The sequence below is a fragment of the Lepisma saccharinum genome, chromosome 27, assembly GCF_977018435.1.
Source record: "Lepisma saccharinum chromosome 27, izLepSacc3.1, whole genome shotgun sequence".
Lineage (NCBI taxonomy): Eukaryota > Metazoa > Arthropoda > Insecta > Zygentoma > Lepismatidae > Lepisma > Lepisma saccharinum.
The window spans coordinates 34,841,157-34,858,627 of NC_139255.1; the positions used below are offsets into that span (position 1 = coordinate 34,841,157).

The following is a 17,471-nucleotide window of genomic DNA, read 5'->3' on the forward strand; positions in this document are numbered from 1 at the left end:
TATGAGATTCCGAACACTGAAGCCAAAACTTAAAGTCATTCATTAATTTATTTCAGTGATCAGAGCCTCCCAATAATTTTGGCAAGTCGGCGCCCCTGGCAATGGGCATTGCCCATCCCCAACCTTGGACAGAAATCAAATCTAGGGGGGCAAACATTGAGGTAAAAGAAAGCAAGAGTAGTAGAATCTAAGAGTAGCAGGACAAAAGGATACTCAAGATGGAATTAGTTTTCACATCATTCTTGCATTATTTCTTCCAGACGGCCAAGAGCACCTGCAGGGGAGAGGGGCAATTGCTCCCCTCGATATCATTTTTTTTTCATCCAATGGATTAAATATGGTTCACCTAACGGCTTGAATGGGTATGGCGAATATGTGGAAAAGTAGAGTAAGATATGTAGTTTCTGTACCATACCTTTTTTAACACATCATCTACCGTTTGTGTTTTACACCAAAACGTTCATTTTTTTTCTGGATAACCCTCGTATATTTCAGGAAATATATAAATGTTAAATTTTATATTACTTTAAAGGAAAAAAAACAACATTAATTTCGATGGCACAGTCTGCGACATATTTTCCCCTTGTGGGCACCCCTGGCTCTGGGCAAGTTTGCCAACTGTCATCAATCACTTTCCCTCTGAGACAGTACAGAAAAAAAGCATGAACCACGTCCACAACAGGGAGAAGAAGCCTAAATATCTTGCATCCTCTTCCCCCGACCACGGTTGGTGACGTAATACGCGCGCGAGCGTGGCCAAGTGCTCCGTGGTAGAGGGAATGCCTCTTTCCGCAATCATAATCATTCCGGAGTGCCGTAGTGAAAGGTCTACAGAAAGTTTGACGCGTCAGGACTGTTCTGGGGAGTGTCGCAGCGCTGTGCGGTAGTAAACAACGCAGTTCCAAATGAATAGCTCCGTCGCAAGGCTTGCGTTAACTGCAACAGGTGTCTGGTTTTTGCTGGGATTCCGAACTGCGTTTCAAGTTTATTTGGTGGCAGCTTTTAGTTACATTGTAACTGGCCAACGCTACAAATGGATTCGTATAATTCACAAGACATTTCGTCGCGATATAACGTGAGTACATTACTTTTATTCTATTAATAACGCATTCTCACAGCATGTACCGAAAAATCGAAGCTCGTTCAGAATGCAATATTCAACAATGACAGCTAAATTATTGCAAAAATATGTTATTTATAAAGTTCACTGAGAATCGACAGTGTCATAAAGTACAGTGGTACCTTGAATATTTTCATAACACCCCGCCCTTACACCCTTAGCATTATTTGCACTGCGAATTAAGATTCTTGCTGGGGGGCACAGCGGCGTATTTGTGATTTCCTTTCGGGAAGTTGTTTGGATATGCAAATGTGTATATGTTACTAGTTAGGAAACGGTTCTAAGTACCTTAAAACATATTCTAACCTAGGACATTAAATATTATGATAACATTTACACGTAATTTAGAAACAATTAGTATATATATATATAGGGTGTCTCATAAGTAATAGCGCAAACTGGCACAGGTGAAAGCGCACGATAATACAGAGCAATCCCTGACATTCTCTAAGAGACTCGGCGGCATGCGGCCCGGAGTCAGCGCTTGTCTTTCCCGGTGAACGGGTACCGCGACAGTCGCACGCAACAGTCTGTTTTTGTCGCTTTCTCTGCCTTCGCTCTATTTCCCTTTCTGTTGACGTTGCAGACTGACGCCAGTAGGCCTATAATCCTCCCTCGGACGTTGTGTTGTGTCGTGTCTGTGTGTTGAAGATTGTGGCTTAATATGGCACCACAAAAGTTTACATTACAAGAAAGGGTTTATCTTGTCGAGTGTTACTTCCGAAAGAGGAATTGTGGAGAAGTGCGACGACGTTTTGCAACGAAATTTCCTGATGTTCCCGTTCCACATAGGACCACTATATTAAACCTCGTAAAAAAGTTTAGAGTAACAGGGTCAGTTCTGAATCAAAATGGAAAGAAAACCCACGTGTACTTACTGAGGAAAAACTCGATGAGATAGGACAAAGGTTAGAACAGTCTCCTCGGAAATCTATCCGTCGCCTCTCACAAGAAACGGGTGTTTCAAAAACCACAGCATTTAGAGCCGCTAAAATTGTCAGCCTGCGATTTCTATTTATGGGAAAATCTAATAAATAAAGTATACAAAGACAATCCGCACACCATCCGTGAGTTAAAAGAGAGTATTGTACGAGAAATCGGGAGAATTACAGTAGACGAACTTGCACGTGTAAATGCCAATTTCCTTCGGAGATGCCAGGAATGTGTTGCAGCAGAGGGACATCATTTTCAACATCTTCTGTAGTCAAGGTTAGTACACAATATGAAAACTGTAATTTTAATAGCCGACTCTAGCGACTGTCGCGGACCCCTTAAACCGGGAAAGACAAGCGCTGACACCGGGCCGCTTGCCGCCGAGTCTCGTAGCGAATGTCAGGGAATTCTCTTAGAAGCAAAAGAGTCTCAGTAAACATGGGTCTGCAAACGAGCCGTTTCCGAGATAATCGCGAATGTATGATTACAAGCCGACATTGACTTCGTTGTTTGTAAACGTCATCCTAGTTGGTAAAATGCTAATAATGTGTGGTTACAAGCCGTCACTGATTGCATTTTGTAAACACCGAGTGCTTTACTCCTTGCGAGGTCCGAGGTTTGCTCTTTGTTTACAAAACCGAACATTTCCGAGAGGTGGCGCTGTAATCAAACAGGATGGATACAATCAGTTCACAGTCTAATCGTACTGTGGGAGTCACTTTTCTTACTGTATTATTAGCAATTTACCAACTAGGACGACGTTTACAAACAATGAAGTCAGTGGCGGCTTGTAACCATACATTCGCGATAATCTCGAAAACCCATGTTTACTGATACTTTTTGTGCTTCTTTTATCGTGTGCTTTCACCTGTGTCAGTTTGCGCTATTACTTTTGAGACACCCTATATATATATATATATATATATATATATATATATATATATATATATATATATATATCAGGCATTATTTTCCTGGGAGTTCACCGAAGTCATATGACACACATTCAGTTTCCGCAAATACTTTCTTCGCGAAACAAAGGGATCGGGGGGTGGGGCTTGAAAGATTGGTACATAATTTTTTCATAGAATGAGGTTACATAGCAGAGTTTCATAATAATTATCATAAATTACTGTGACTGAAATGCGTGGATAATAAATAGTTTTTCCTGCAATTATAAAACGAATAATCACAATGGTTATACAATTATTAAAGGGAAATGGCAACCAATGGCATGTGCGTACCAGAAACCTGAGACCCTATCATTGCAACGCTACAACTCATTTTTTTCTTCTTTTTTCAAATTTGGAGTTGGTCGACCAGCACACGCATTATCTCTTATTTTCTTTCAACATACGAGAAAGTTTGTTTCCGTTAATTGTATGCATTTTAGCGGCCATTTCTTACCTGCGCAGACAGCAACACCTACACTGCATCAAATGGCGTAGCATAGTCCATCCTTTGGAAAACCAATACTTTGCAACAACTTGGTTTGAGTTTGGTGTTTTAAGTCCATTTTATGCACAGTAAGGCTAATCGGGACTGGACCTACAGTTTAAAGTTGGATCCGAACCACTATGTGCCTCCACCGGGTATCGAACCCGGGACCCCTTGATTACAAGGCGACGACGCTACCACTGCGCCATCGGGGAGGCCTACTTTGCAACAACTATCCAAGCACTTAGAAAACTTATAAACTTGAAACAGTGACACAGACAGGGTTTGTCACGTCTTCCTTTCTTGTCTAAGATCGCGGCATTCTTTTACTTTCACATATCCGAAGTGTTTCCATCTTTAAGGAAAAAGTCTGAATGCATGCACGAGATATTTTAGTAATGTAATTCTTATATTTTAATTCATCGTGTCTGATTCCAGCTTTCATTCATTTCTACTAATCCACAATTTTGCATTTATGCCAAGAAGTTCGGCACAAAAATTATTCAACAGAGAAGATTAAATATGTAACGAATGCGTTCCAAACTTAAACCTCACAGGGCAACACTGGAAGGGAGGAACCAGCTGGGTCTCACTGGCAGCGAGGACGATGCTGTGCCCTCTGGCTTCTGCTGTGGCTTCTGAGAGAGCACGAACTGCGCATGACCGTTGGTTGGAGATCGAGGTTCCTCAATATCCTTTTCCATGTTGTATTTTCCACATATAGCTACCCCGAGCTTCTGCCTGCCGCCCGAACCTTCACCATGGCAGGATTTCTCCTGTAGGGGTTCAGCTGAGGGTCTGCACGAGGGAGCCCGATTCGCGCTTTCTCTTTCTCAGCAAAAGAATTTGCCGTGTTACGGACACAAATACATGACTTCTTGTGTAGAAATTTAGCTAAAAATTGTCAAAAGGTAAAGACATTGATTATTGTCCATTCTCGAGGTAAATACCGTACATTATAAGTGGGGGTTCACTGATCCTGTGCGCTATAGGGCCAACCGCGCCTGATATATATATATATACAGGGTGTTTCGTAAGTTCGTTTACAACGCTTGGGAGGTGATTGTACGAGTGAAAATAAGGTGGAAAGTTCATGTAACGAAATTCCGGAAACTGCTTTGTTGCCGAGTTATTGACGTTTGAAAACGTGGGAAAATGATTTTCCGAAGTGAATAATGGCAAAACTGGTGGAGAGAAGTCGTCGGTGTTGGGCGGTCAACTAAGAAATTGGGTACGCTTTTGTCAAAAAATCACACGGCAATGTTGTGCAATGTCGGAACAAGGGATTTCCCATTTCCCAAAGGACGCGAACGAAGATGTTGACGGGTGTGGGGGTGCGTTCTGCATGAGCTGGTATCGACGAAAATCGGCATGTATTGAATGGCACCAAAAAACAAAGAAAATTTCCTGAGCGAAGAGCACCATGCCGTAAAAACGAAAAAAATGAACTGTCATACCCTGAAGGGCAGATGGGTGTCCATGTGATCTGACATTAAGTACCACCTTCCCGCTAGGGGCGCCAACAGTGTAGGTTTCCTCATGAAGGAGCGCAGGTGTCTGTGCCATTCGTGCTCCAGGTGCTGTGCCAGCAGCAGGTTGTTAAACATTCACGGTTGAATGGAAAGACGTGAGGTTCTTCGACAGTAGTGTTGGGCAAACATTTGACCTAGCAGTGTTACGTGTTAATTCTTAGCCACAGCCCATCGTGTTCTGTTCTGTGAAGTGTACTAGTGTTAACGGCCATAAACACTTGTAGCCTGGTGTAAGGGATGGCTGCATACACGTCCCAAGAGCTGGCGGACATGCATCTGATTTATGGAGAGGCTGGAGGTAATAGCCTTGCTGCAAGGCGTATGTATGGGGCACGTTTTCCAAATAGGGTGTTACCATCGCACACCTTATTTCAAACTGTAGACACTCGACTTCGGGAAACAGGATCAGTGTTGCCACCTCGTCGAGAAGTTGGACGACCGCGAAGTGTGCGAGCACGACGGTTTGTGGAAGATATGCTAACTGCAGTGATGGATCATCCAGGCACCAGTATGCGCGCACTAGCCCACGAACGAAACACCTCCCATGTGAATGTGTGGCGAGTCCTGGCAGAAGAGGGGATGCACCCGTACAAATTGAAGAAAGTGCAAGCACTTTTACCTCGGGTCTTTGACCCACGTGAGGACTTTTGCCAATGGTTTGTTCATCAAATTGAAACTATCCCCAATTTTCAGAATACGGTACTATGGACTGATGAGGCTATCTTCACAAAAAATGTTGTGTTCAATAGTAAAAACAGTCATGTCTGGGAACATGAAATTCACATGCACTGCTAGTGGCACATCATCAGCACAGATTTACAGTGAATGTGTGGTGCGGGATACTGTATGACCATTTGATTGGACCGTACATTCTCCCTGTTCGCCTATGTGGACCCACTTATCAAGCATTCCTCAGTGAGGTTTTGCCTGAACTACTAGAGGACGTGCCCTTGGCACTGAGACATAGACTGTGGTTTCAACATGACGGTGCACCCCCACATTTCGATCGGAATTTGCGCCATTTCCTCAATACCGTATTCCACAACCAGTGCATTGGCAGGGGAGGGACTGCCATGGCCACCTCGATCGCCTGATATTACGCCCCTGGATTTCTTCCTCTGGGGAGAGATGAAACGCCTCCTTTACGAAACACCTGTCGTGTCAGCCGAGGACATCGTTGCCCGTATCAATGTAGCTGCAGCATCGATAGCAGAAACGCCGGGGTTGTTGGGTCGCACTAGACAATCCTTGATTCGCCGCTGTCGCCTCTGCTTGAAAGTACATGGTCGACACTTTGAAAGGCGTCTGTGATTAGGTTCCCTTCACATCTCCATTAAGCACACTGTGTGCCCTTCAGGGTATGCAACCTATGACAGTTCATTTTTTTTCGTTTTTACGTCATGGTGCTCTTCGCTCAGGAAATTTTCTTTGTTTTTTGGTGCCATTCAACACATGCTAATGTTCGTCGATACCAGCTCACGCAGAACGCACACCCACCCCACTCCCGTCAACATCTTCGTTCGCATCCTTTGGGAAATCCCTTGCGCCGACATTGCACAACATTGCCGTGTGATTTTTTGACAAGAGCGTATCCAATTTCTTAGTGGACCGCCCAACACCGACGACTTCTCTCCACCCGTTTGGCCATTATTCACTTCGGAAAATCATTTTCCCACGTTTTCAAACGTCAATAATTCGGCAACAAAGCAGTTTCCGGAATTTTGTTACATGAACTTTCCACCTTATTTTCACTCGTACAATCACCTCCCAAGCGTTGTAAACGAACTTACGAAACACCCTGTATATATAATGAGCTATCGAACTACAGTGCGTCCATTTCGATATTCAGCCAAGAGATCGGGAGAAGCGTGGCGGGCGGCGCTGACGGAGATGCCGACATTTGCGGCCTGTAATGCCCGCTTATTATTATGGACATATGCAGACATTTATATAAATATTGCAAAACGAGCACTAACCAGTGTTATAATTTATCATCTGTAATTCATCCAAGTTCTGTCCTTATATACACAAAAAAATACACTTTAGAAACGATGTTAAGAGCCACAGATAATAAAACATTTTAATCATAGTTTTGACCAGTAACGTCCTGCTTAAGTTTATATCCTTGAAAGAGTTTTGTGCCGATGGGGATCGTTTGGAGGTTTCGAATGTGCAACACTGTATCAAGATTACGCTGTAGACGAAACCGTTAAAAGTCAATGGTGTTCGTGAGCTTCCTTGCAATCCGAAATCTCCGAGCTCGAGTTTTTTGTTCCTTCATGACAGTGCTGTGAATATAGTGGCGAGCAGATGTAATCCAAGAGCGTGTTAATTTCGTACTGTGCGCAAGAGTGTTATTATTGGTTACTTGCCGTTACTTGTTTGTGTTATTGCAGTGTGTATGTGTGTTGTGTCAGTAAGAGGATTGGAATGCCAGCCGCAAGGTTCACGTTACGAGGGGGGCTGATAAGTTCTCGGCCCGACCTAGAAGGACTTTAGGTACAGGCACGAAAGTTTCAGGCTATTCAACGTACTCTCCCCGAAAGTCTACACACTTGGCACTTGGTGGATATCAGTTTGAACAACTCTTATAACACAGGTTAGTGCTCGTTTTGCAATATTGATATAAATGTCTGCATATGTCCATAAAAATAAGCGGGCATTACAGGCCGCAAATGTCGGTATCTCCGTCAGCGCCGCCCGCCACGCTTCTCCCGATGTCTCGGCTGAAGATCGAAATGGACGCACGGTAGTAACACGGAAAACTTGACGAAATTTATATCGCCAAGTTCAAACTCAATGTCCATCTAACCAACCTACAAGTATCTTGTGGCACTTTAATACGTGTAAAATACCAGCACCGTGCCATGAAAACGTAAGTGTAAACAGGCTGCTGTTGCCTCGGTGAGGTCTATCAGTTTTGAGAACGATGTCTTTCTTTAATTCACAAGGCTGTCTACTTTGCGTTAGGGAAATCTTCGATGAGCACATGAATGGTTTTTCAATTGTGTTCGTTACATAGTAGTTAAGAAATGGTGTACTATGTGCGTGGTTTCAATCCTATTTTCTTTGAGATATATAAATATCCCTGGCAGGGATAAAAAATAATTTTCTTTTGCCAGGGATAACATTGCAACCAGTGATGTGCCGTAGACTGTAAGTTTACGTCTACATGCGTTGTCTACACGTAATCTAAAGTGCATTAAAATTAATTTTCAAGGGTTTCATGAAAGGAAAGTGACATTTTCAACTCTATTGGTTCCTAAAGAAATTAAACTAATCCTATTTACAACAAAATTTATCTTCTCTTCTATTATCAACTATGGAAGAAGATAAATAGTATGCAAAAAACAACAACAGATGGCAGTCGTGAGGCAAGAGTGGTCTTTTTCCCATAAAACACTATAATATTTCCTATCTTAGGTTTCTTCCTAGGTGAGAAATTGTTCGAATTTGGAAGGTAGCGTATGAAAGGTTCTTCTCACACATCAACAACTGATACGCAGTATTATTTTGTTTTACTTCCACGGCGCCCTTTGCTAAGTTATCACCTTTCGCCATGTTGTTTACATAGATTACGTAATCTACGTGTATATAATAGTGTACGTGTAGAATGTAAACTAACGTTGTTTACGCGTAGATGCAAATCACTGATTGCAACGGGCCCATAGCCAGACCTGACTTCGAATTGGCGGTTAAAGGGAGTCGTTTTACGCATATTAAAAATATATATTTTACAATAAGATAATTCTGAATGTGTGTGGTGGGTGTGGGTGTGTGTGTGTGTGTGTGTGTGTGTGCCCCAAGGAATATTTATTATTATTTAGTAACTTTTCACTTATTAAAAGCCTATTAGTTGTACAGTCACGAAAACTGCCGGGTTGTAACGATTCCATTGAAAGTCAGTGTATTCATTACAACCCGGCAGTGGCCGTGACTGTACAACAGAAGTGTCTGTGACTGTACAGTGCTTTCGTTACCAACAACTCAAATCAGATAAGATTCGAATTCGAGTGGAACTACAGCTACATTGGTAAACGGTGCCCCTTCCATGGGCGCCCACAAAAAGAGGGGGTTAATTGCCCCACCCCCGTGGAATACATTTCTTGCTTTAACTGTCATATATACGTGTATATTTATTTTTCTGTCACTGGTTTCCATTTATTTCTCTCGTTCTCTGTCGAGATTCTTCTCAGAAAATATACTCGATAGTCAATATAGGCGTATTCTGCTTCAGAGCGACGATATTCTTACCTCCTAGACTAGATTGGACTTATTTATCCGTGAAATATTCCTCAGCTTGTATGGGAAATGTTCTACCGTGCGGTCTAACGCACCAGAGCCTCCTCGAAGCAAGCGCACCGACTTTTCTCCTAAGATTTCTGCCTGTGCATGGACATGTGGCAACCCACCAGCGCGAGGACATTAGGGAGCAGTGCCGTGTCAAGGTTTGTGGAGGACCCTGGGCAAAATGTTTTGTGGTGGGGGCCCCTATTTTAAAATTATTTTTTACTAGGAGCTATGTTAGCTCAATATGTTAACCAGCAATTTTCAGCAGTTGAAATGGTAGACCTGATTTTAGAATTAGTAGTCATTCACAATCGAACATATCGCAGATAGGTTTGCAGGGAGAATAGCACAGTAAAATAAGGTTACAGGACGAATATTGTAGCATTATAGCAGCAGTAAAATTCTGCGTCTAAATGTCTACAGTATATTATGAAGAGTGAACACCGTAACTACAATATATAGTAAATACTAAGGGGGTTCAGACGGAAACAGAGAACTGAGCAGTAGACTGTAGTTACGTACATAATTTATTATAAATGATATTATTTACAATTAAGAGTAAATATGTCACTACATATGCACGGTCCATCTACTGGACAATTACCGACAGGTTCATTGTGGAAATTGTAGTAACTACACTTTCTTCAAGAAAATTCCCAAAGGCTTAACACTTATAGTAGACACACTTTTCTTGCCTTTTTCGCCGAAAATTCATCTACTATATCATCGAAGTCCAATTCACGAAGAAGTTCATGTTCAATGCTTAATAAAAAAAGATTGGATAAGCGATTCTGTCCCATGGCAGCACGAAGCCTGTTTACACTAATTTTCATTTTTGATGTTATTAACGAAAGAAAGTGATGTACTTTGTAGGAGTATTTATTATCTTCATCGTATCTGAGAATTGATTGTTTGAATAAGTGTGCCAAATCAATCCATGGCATAAAGTAAGTAGGTATACTGAGCTTCATATATCTACAATACAACATATCGACTGAGAGCTGTGCTACAATTGGATCCAGAAGAGTGTAGACATACGACAATATTGAAGTTATTTTATTTTTAAAATACAACTTCTTATGTAATTTTTCACAAGCATAGCCAGCTGGTTAACAGTTTTTTTGATGGAGGCGCTTCACAGCTTCCTGTTGGTGGGGACCCAGGGACAATTGCCCCAGTTGCCCATAGGTTAATCCGGCCCTGTTGGGGAGCTATGGATGAGTATCGTAACCCGGTCATGGAAACCTACAATAATGACTGGGGGTTCGTTGTGCTGACCACCAAGGGTCAGGCAGGAAGGGCCAAGCAATATTTTTTTTTTCAGTCAGTCATGTTAGGCATACTTTCTATCATAATAATGTTGCCTCCCCTAAAAAAAACAGTCATTCAGCCGCTATAATAATTAACATTAACTGTGAGTGAAGTACAATTATACATGTCAAATAAATCATTTTAAGTTGACATTCATTTTCTCCTTCCAGACGTAGAGGTATAAAAACGACGTAAAATAGCCGAAGTGGAAAGAAGGTTGCGTCGAGAGGAATCGTCCTATTAGATTTCGAAGTGTGATGTTGAATTTTTCTCTCTTCAGTTTCGGTAATAATAATTGTTACAAAGTTGCGCGACCCGCCATCGTCATATTTGCAGGTTCTTCTCTTCTTGTTCCTCTCTCATGGCGCCACCTTCCGGATTACTGTTGACAAGCCGGGAACAATTGGTAATGTTTTGCTCTTGTACAAAAACATGCTGAATATAGTATGAAGCGAATTGTCATTGGTTGCAGTCTGACATTCTCCCAAGCAAATTGTCGAGTATGCGACTGCAATTCAAATAGTCGACCTGATCTAACAAACATGACGTCACCATTTGCACGATCTTGTTTGTCTCTTGGCAATGTGAAATGGCAGAAGTGCCTTTCGGTCAATTGCAGAGAATTGACAGTCGCCTGCTTGTCATGATTCTGGCAGTGACACGCTGACTCTAGGTAATTGAGTCCATGTGGATATGAATGCCACACAACAATTCGCTATTGGTGCCTCGTGCCTGCATAACAGCGTTATATGAAACTCTGAAAGCCAGGATAACTGTCACCCTGAATTTGCAGTAAGGTGTTTATCCGACAGTTATGCGTCACTTATTCACATTCTAATCAACAATCACCACGGTAGCGCTAGTGTAGCTGCGAAAATGGCTGCCGTATAAGTGGGTTGCATGTGACGTCAGAATTCGCACCGCCGCCATGTTTGCGGCCGAGTTGTTTGTCGTCTGCAAGGAAATACCCATCACGTAGGAGAATGGAAATGCACGTAGCGTTCGTTACACCTGCGCCAACTGTACGTTTATTGTTAGTAGCTACTGTGTAAAATTTCGGTAAAACATTGCATACAATTAATGACAATGATGTGTCATCTGGAAATGGCGGTAATTTTTCGTGTTCAAGCTCTTTGCGCAGTCGACACAAAAAGATATGGAGAAAAAACAAAGTTTTGCGGTGTAGATCCTTAACGATAACGAAATGAAAAGGAGCCTAAACCTTTGGCCCACTCTAGTTCACGTGTGTTTAATTACTTCACCCAGCTAACTGGAATCAATTCGTTTTCGTATTATTATTGGTTCGGATTCGGCTTGAAATAATTACATCTAGTACAGATTTACTAATATTTTCAAGGCTCTGCCATTTTCGTCTCCGTTTCCCCCTAAGGTTTGTTCAAGCGCTGTAACTTAAAATGTTGAGTTGCTCAAGAAAAGTAATTTCACTCCTTTCTTTAACAATTTTGAATATACCGGCCTCCATGGCGGAGTGGTTAGCACAGCGCGCTACGATGCCAGGGGTCCCGGGTTCGAATCCCAGGCTGAGCATCGGTGTTCTGATAAGTTTCGCATTTATCAGTTTCAACATATCATCACCCAGCCTCGTCTTCACGATTAGCCAAAACTGGCATAAAAGCGAAGTAAAATAAACCAAACCAATCAATCAATTTGGGATCGGTTCTTTTTTTGTGTGTGAAAAATAAAAAAAAAGCAGTGTTGTAGAATTCAGTTCAAGTTTGTAAGTATTAGGCAATAGGATTTCCGTAAAGTATTTATTTTTAAAAAATGTCTGTTCGTTTATATTTTACATCGTTTTTCCCTTGACTCTACTTCAGAACTTTCACGACTCAAATTTACTTTGGGAACGTCTGATTTATTAGAATAATGACAAGGGATAGTTTGTGTGTCTTACACTCACATATTACGTGCCAACTCAAGGTCATAGCTGTTTTTTTTTATGCCGTGGAAAGTTTGATCATAGATAATATCTCCAGCTATGAAAAAAATGAAACATCTCTTGCTTCACAGGCACACAATTGAAAGACTGCTATCTGTGGAGCCACTGTGGCTGAAATGCAAGAACTTCAATTACGTCTGCTAATGATGATAACGATGCGAATTGAATGCACATTTATTTACAAATATTGCATAAGAGCATAACATATGAAATACTGGTCCAACATTGGAATGAACTGCCTACCTAACCTACAATCGTGTCTGACGTTTGAAGTTTAAGTTCACTTTATGCACAGAAAGGCTAACCGGGACTGCTGGGCCTTCAGTTTTAAGTGGGACCCGAACCACTATGTACCTGCAGCAGGTATCGAACTCGCGACCCCTTGATTACAAGGCGACGACGTTACCACCACAACATCGGGTAGCGCTATGTCACTGACACATCCAATTAAACAAATAATATCCCTCCCCCCTCGTTGCTTGAAACTTTAATCGGCTTGAAAATGCTTCATCTTTTTTTGAAAGAACACAGTGGTGTTTATTAATGGCGATAAGGTCCTCTGATCTAAATTTCTAAGTGGAAATATTAGGGGGAGAATTGCCCCCCGTGCGTGTCTACGCTGAACAGAATATAACTGTGCAATGATATTGCTATTGACACGTGCCAATGTAATTTTAACAGGCCCTGTGAGAATGTGAACGTTTCGGTGGCTACTTTCTTTAAATTCCGTTAGATTAACGGAACCCACGACCCTTTCATACTTGCCCATTAATGGAAAGGGAACTGTGAAAGATAATTGTTCGACTATGTTTCCAAAATTGATATCGATGGTTTCTGCATCGCAACAGAAATTAGGATCACTCTCGGGTGATTCTAAACCGGAAGGTTTGTTGGTGCAGGAACATTTACCTTGATCTGCTCCTATCCTTTCTGGTAAAGTTCGAATCGATAATTCTATTACGGAAGCGGATTTATTGTTATTTCGTTAGAATAGTCTAAGACGTAAAATATAAATATTAAAACAAACTTATATATATATATAATATCGGGAAACATATCAAGATAAAAATCGAAAACTCACGGATTAAGGTTGTTAGTTCTGAATGGGTGATGCATAAGTAATTATATTTGATTTTAAAACAAACACGACTAAACTTAACTAAATTAGTTCAGTATTCAATATTCTATTTATTTCTATAAAAAAGCAGCATACGTAAAAAGATGAGTCAAACTAAACTATCTTGAAAATTTTTCACGGATTTGCTTGACATACAGAGATAGGATTAACAATAAGAAAGGGTGCCTCAATTTTTACTACTTGGGGCATCCCCGATGGCGTAGTTGTGACGTCGTCGCCTTGTAAGCAAGGAGTCTCGGGTTCGATTCACATGGAGAGGCACATGGCACAGTGGTTCGGATACCACTTTAAACTGTAGTTTAGTCTTTTTGTGCATAAAGTGGACATAAAACAAAAATTTCAATTCAATCAATGAAATTTTACTTCTACCAAGCTCCTTGGGGAGCTGTCCCAACTATCTCTGGAGTAAAGACGCGCATAGCTGCAGAGAAGGGAGGGAAATCAAGTCGGCAGAGCGAAGCAGTACACGCTTCTTGAAGGCTGCTAACTGCATTCGCTTCCCCCTCCACGCAATCCCGTTCCTCTCACGTGTTAATTGGTGGAGCCGTCTCGCGTCACTACTTGCGCAGACTTGTTTTCGTTCGCCTACTCCAGAGATAGCTGGGACAGAGTGTACCTACCATTTCAGAAAAGAAAAACAGAGAATTGTGGATAAATAGTTACAGCTGTTGTACAGCATGCAGAATCAACACTAAAGAGGGCTTCGAACGCACTCGGTCCAACTGCCTACGAAAATATATTTATTTGCAGCTTTTACACTATAAAACCAGAATGGTCATTTAAATCATAAAACACGAGACAATTTTCAAAATAAAAAAAAAAAGTATCATGCTGTGTAGCCTATGTGTATAAGCAAAGTTTCACAATAAAAATAATTCCAAACACTTAATTATTAATAAAATGTGGTATAAATAGTGTTGTTTCTGCGCACATAGGCCAATCAGAATACAGTTTTGATATAAGAACAGAACCATTGTTTGCCTCACCACCAAAAAACGCATAATTACGAAACTTCTCGGTTACATAGCGGCAGCGTTAACTACTTCGCCATTAGTGCTTTTATAAATTGATACCATGATATGAAAATGACAGGTAATGAGCAAATATTTTAAATTCATTCCATAATCAAACGTTCCAAGGTCACACATGTAAATACGTGAGATTTCTTTTTTAAAAAAGTTGTGATTCACTGTTTTAGAAGTCCCTCGTAAAAGTAAAGTTTATTATTAAAATCTAATTTTATGATGAGCGAAGGTTCCGTTTCAGATAAGATCTGTTTATTTTCACTAATGAATTGAACGATTCAATGTTTCAACAAAACTAAAATCCCCCAAGACAGAAATGGGTTAACGGTAGTAAAAGAACCGAACACAATTCAGGAGATCATAATGGAATAGGCAAAGAACAGATTTTCCTTTACTTTGCTTCGTTTTGTAAAGAAAATTTCTGTTTCATGTTTGTGTGTTTAGAAATCATTCTAACTTGCAGTATTTTTGTATCGCAAATAATAATAATAATGATAAAGGTATTTGTACAAACTGGTCAAAGCTTCGACGAAAAGCACTCTGAATAAAGATAACTTTGTTCTAGGTGATACAGTTTTTAAATAAATCTGTACTAAAAAGTGCGATAAGAACCTGAAGATAACGTAGATAAAGTTTTGATGCTTGTTTAAAGGAGAAATACGTACTTTGAAATTCGATAAAACAAATCTTAACTATCGCGTTGACAACAATGAAGAAAGCACGTTATGTGAATTGCATAATCTTCAATAGGTTCTTATCAGGTTGCAAAAGGCGCGTGGGTATGTCATTGGTTGAAGGGAGGGAGGGGAGGATACAAAGGACACATTTTTTCCGTTAGAAAAGTTTGTGTAAACAACCACCAAGAGGCTTGATTTGCGGAACGTTGTGCAGGAACTCTTCAACCCCCTTACTGGTCAGCTTACTCGCCAGACTTAAATCTTATTCTCCTTCAGTCCAGTAAGAAACTATTTATAACACAATATATTCAAAAATGAAGGTTTAACACCGCGTTAATAAAGAAATATGTCATTCACAGGCAGTGGCGTGCACAGGATTTTTGAAAGGGGGCTTACATATACTTTTTTTTTACTAGTCAACCATCTTTTCTTGCCTTTGACGCTCTTTTTCTTAAAGAAGTCTGGGCCAAAATGACCCCCACCAACCCCCTCTCCCCCGGGCACGCCAGTGCTCACAGTCATTTCCATGCACAATGCTCGCCATAACATGTGATACTTTGATGCTCTCCAGTAGAGAGCCATTGGATGAACGAATGTGGCCTCTTTAATTTCCGGCGTAGTCTGTGAGCTGGTGCTGTTTGGTTGAGGCAAATGGAATTATGCCTGTGACGTCAGAGAAAAACAGGGAATCCTTGCATTTAGTCATGTGTAGGCGAAGACTCAGACTAGTGTTTACGCTGTTGCCAAGTTTTGTCGAGATCAGACTTAAAGCAGCTATTGTTAATTATGGCAAGCTTTGCGACGTTTTGACTATTTAGCTACTGGGGTTTTGTTTCAAGTCCCAACTCTTCTGCGATCCGATAATTCTTCATTACATACTAATGCAGTTTTCTTCACAAGTAGTAGGTCTCCCCGATGGCGCAGTGGTAGCGTCGTCGCCTTTGCTAGTATCGTAGAGGCTTGAGCATTTTACTTTATGCTCAGGAAATCACTATTCTACTTCACAGCAAATTATGAAATAAGAGTAATGTAAATAGTTCAAAATCACAACACCGTTCTCTGGTGAATATACTTGTTATTTGCACTAAATGAATACATTAGTTTGTGCTCGATTTGAAGTGATTCGAACTACTCACAAACTTTCTTGTTATCTCTTCTCACTTGTTTCTTACAACTAGTTGCTACGCAACAAAACAGTATGCTATAACATTTCTTTCTTTTTCTTTTACACAAGAAGTGATTATACATTTTACAATTTGAAAACAGTCACACCTTGTAATCACACTCCGATACCCGGTGGAGGTACAAGTGGTTCGGATCCCGCTTTAAACTGTAGGTCCAGTCCCGATTAGCCTTACTGTGCATAAAGAGGACTTAAATCACCAAACCAATCAAATCTTCACAAGTAGGCCTAAGAATTGGTGTATTTTTTTCTTATTTGCCGTCTTTTTCTCTACGTTTTTATGATAATCGTCGCGATGAGAGCCGGGGCTAATAACACTGGGTGGCCCACCAGTGCGCAATTTCAGATATAATTTTGAAGCCGAATTACGTTCGATAGTTATATATGGACTGCAAAAAAAATATTGCATACATATATTATCTTAGCGATACTTTCCAAACCAGTTTTTTTTCCCCCAGCAAATGGAGGCCAGGGGTTGTTTTACCTCCTAAGCCGCTCCCTAAATCAGGGCATGGCGAATGAATGATGAAGATTACTGGAAATTATGAAGGAAAAAAGAGACAGGAATACCTAAGCACAAAGCCTTCCGTGTATGGCTGAACCGGGGCCTAAGAGAGATACTTATACTTATGTACGGGCCTCACACCAGCTTTCGTGACGTCACAGGATTAGTCAAGTATGGTCCATTTACAACACTTAACAAAGTGCATTATTAAGCCAGCATCACACGGAACTGGATTTCCAGTAGTATGCCCTAGTTGGCGCTGGACTGGCTACCAATTTGCTAGTTTTCGCCTCACACGATACTTATCAGCGTACTTGTCGATATGGACAGTGTTAAAAATGTAAACTTAAACATTGATGAGGT

General features: G+C 41.0%; 1 protein-coding gene across 1 annotated transcript in view; it reads left to right on the forward strand.

Annotated features, from left to right (window-relative positions):
• Nucleotides 1-812: 812 nt before the first annotated feature.
• Nucleotides 813-17,471, forward strand: part of LOC145980361 (long-chain fatty acid transport protein 4-like) — a 133,590-nt gene continuing 116,931 nt past the window's right edge. Inside the window, exon 1 of the mRNA XM_083113416.1 lies at nucleotides 813-1,075. Coding sequence (XP_082969542.1) covers nucleotides 906-1,075 — 170 coding nt within the window. The 5' untranslated portion in view covers nucleotides 813-905. The remainder of the gene's footprint in view (nucleotides 1,076-17,471) is intronic.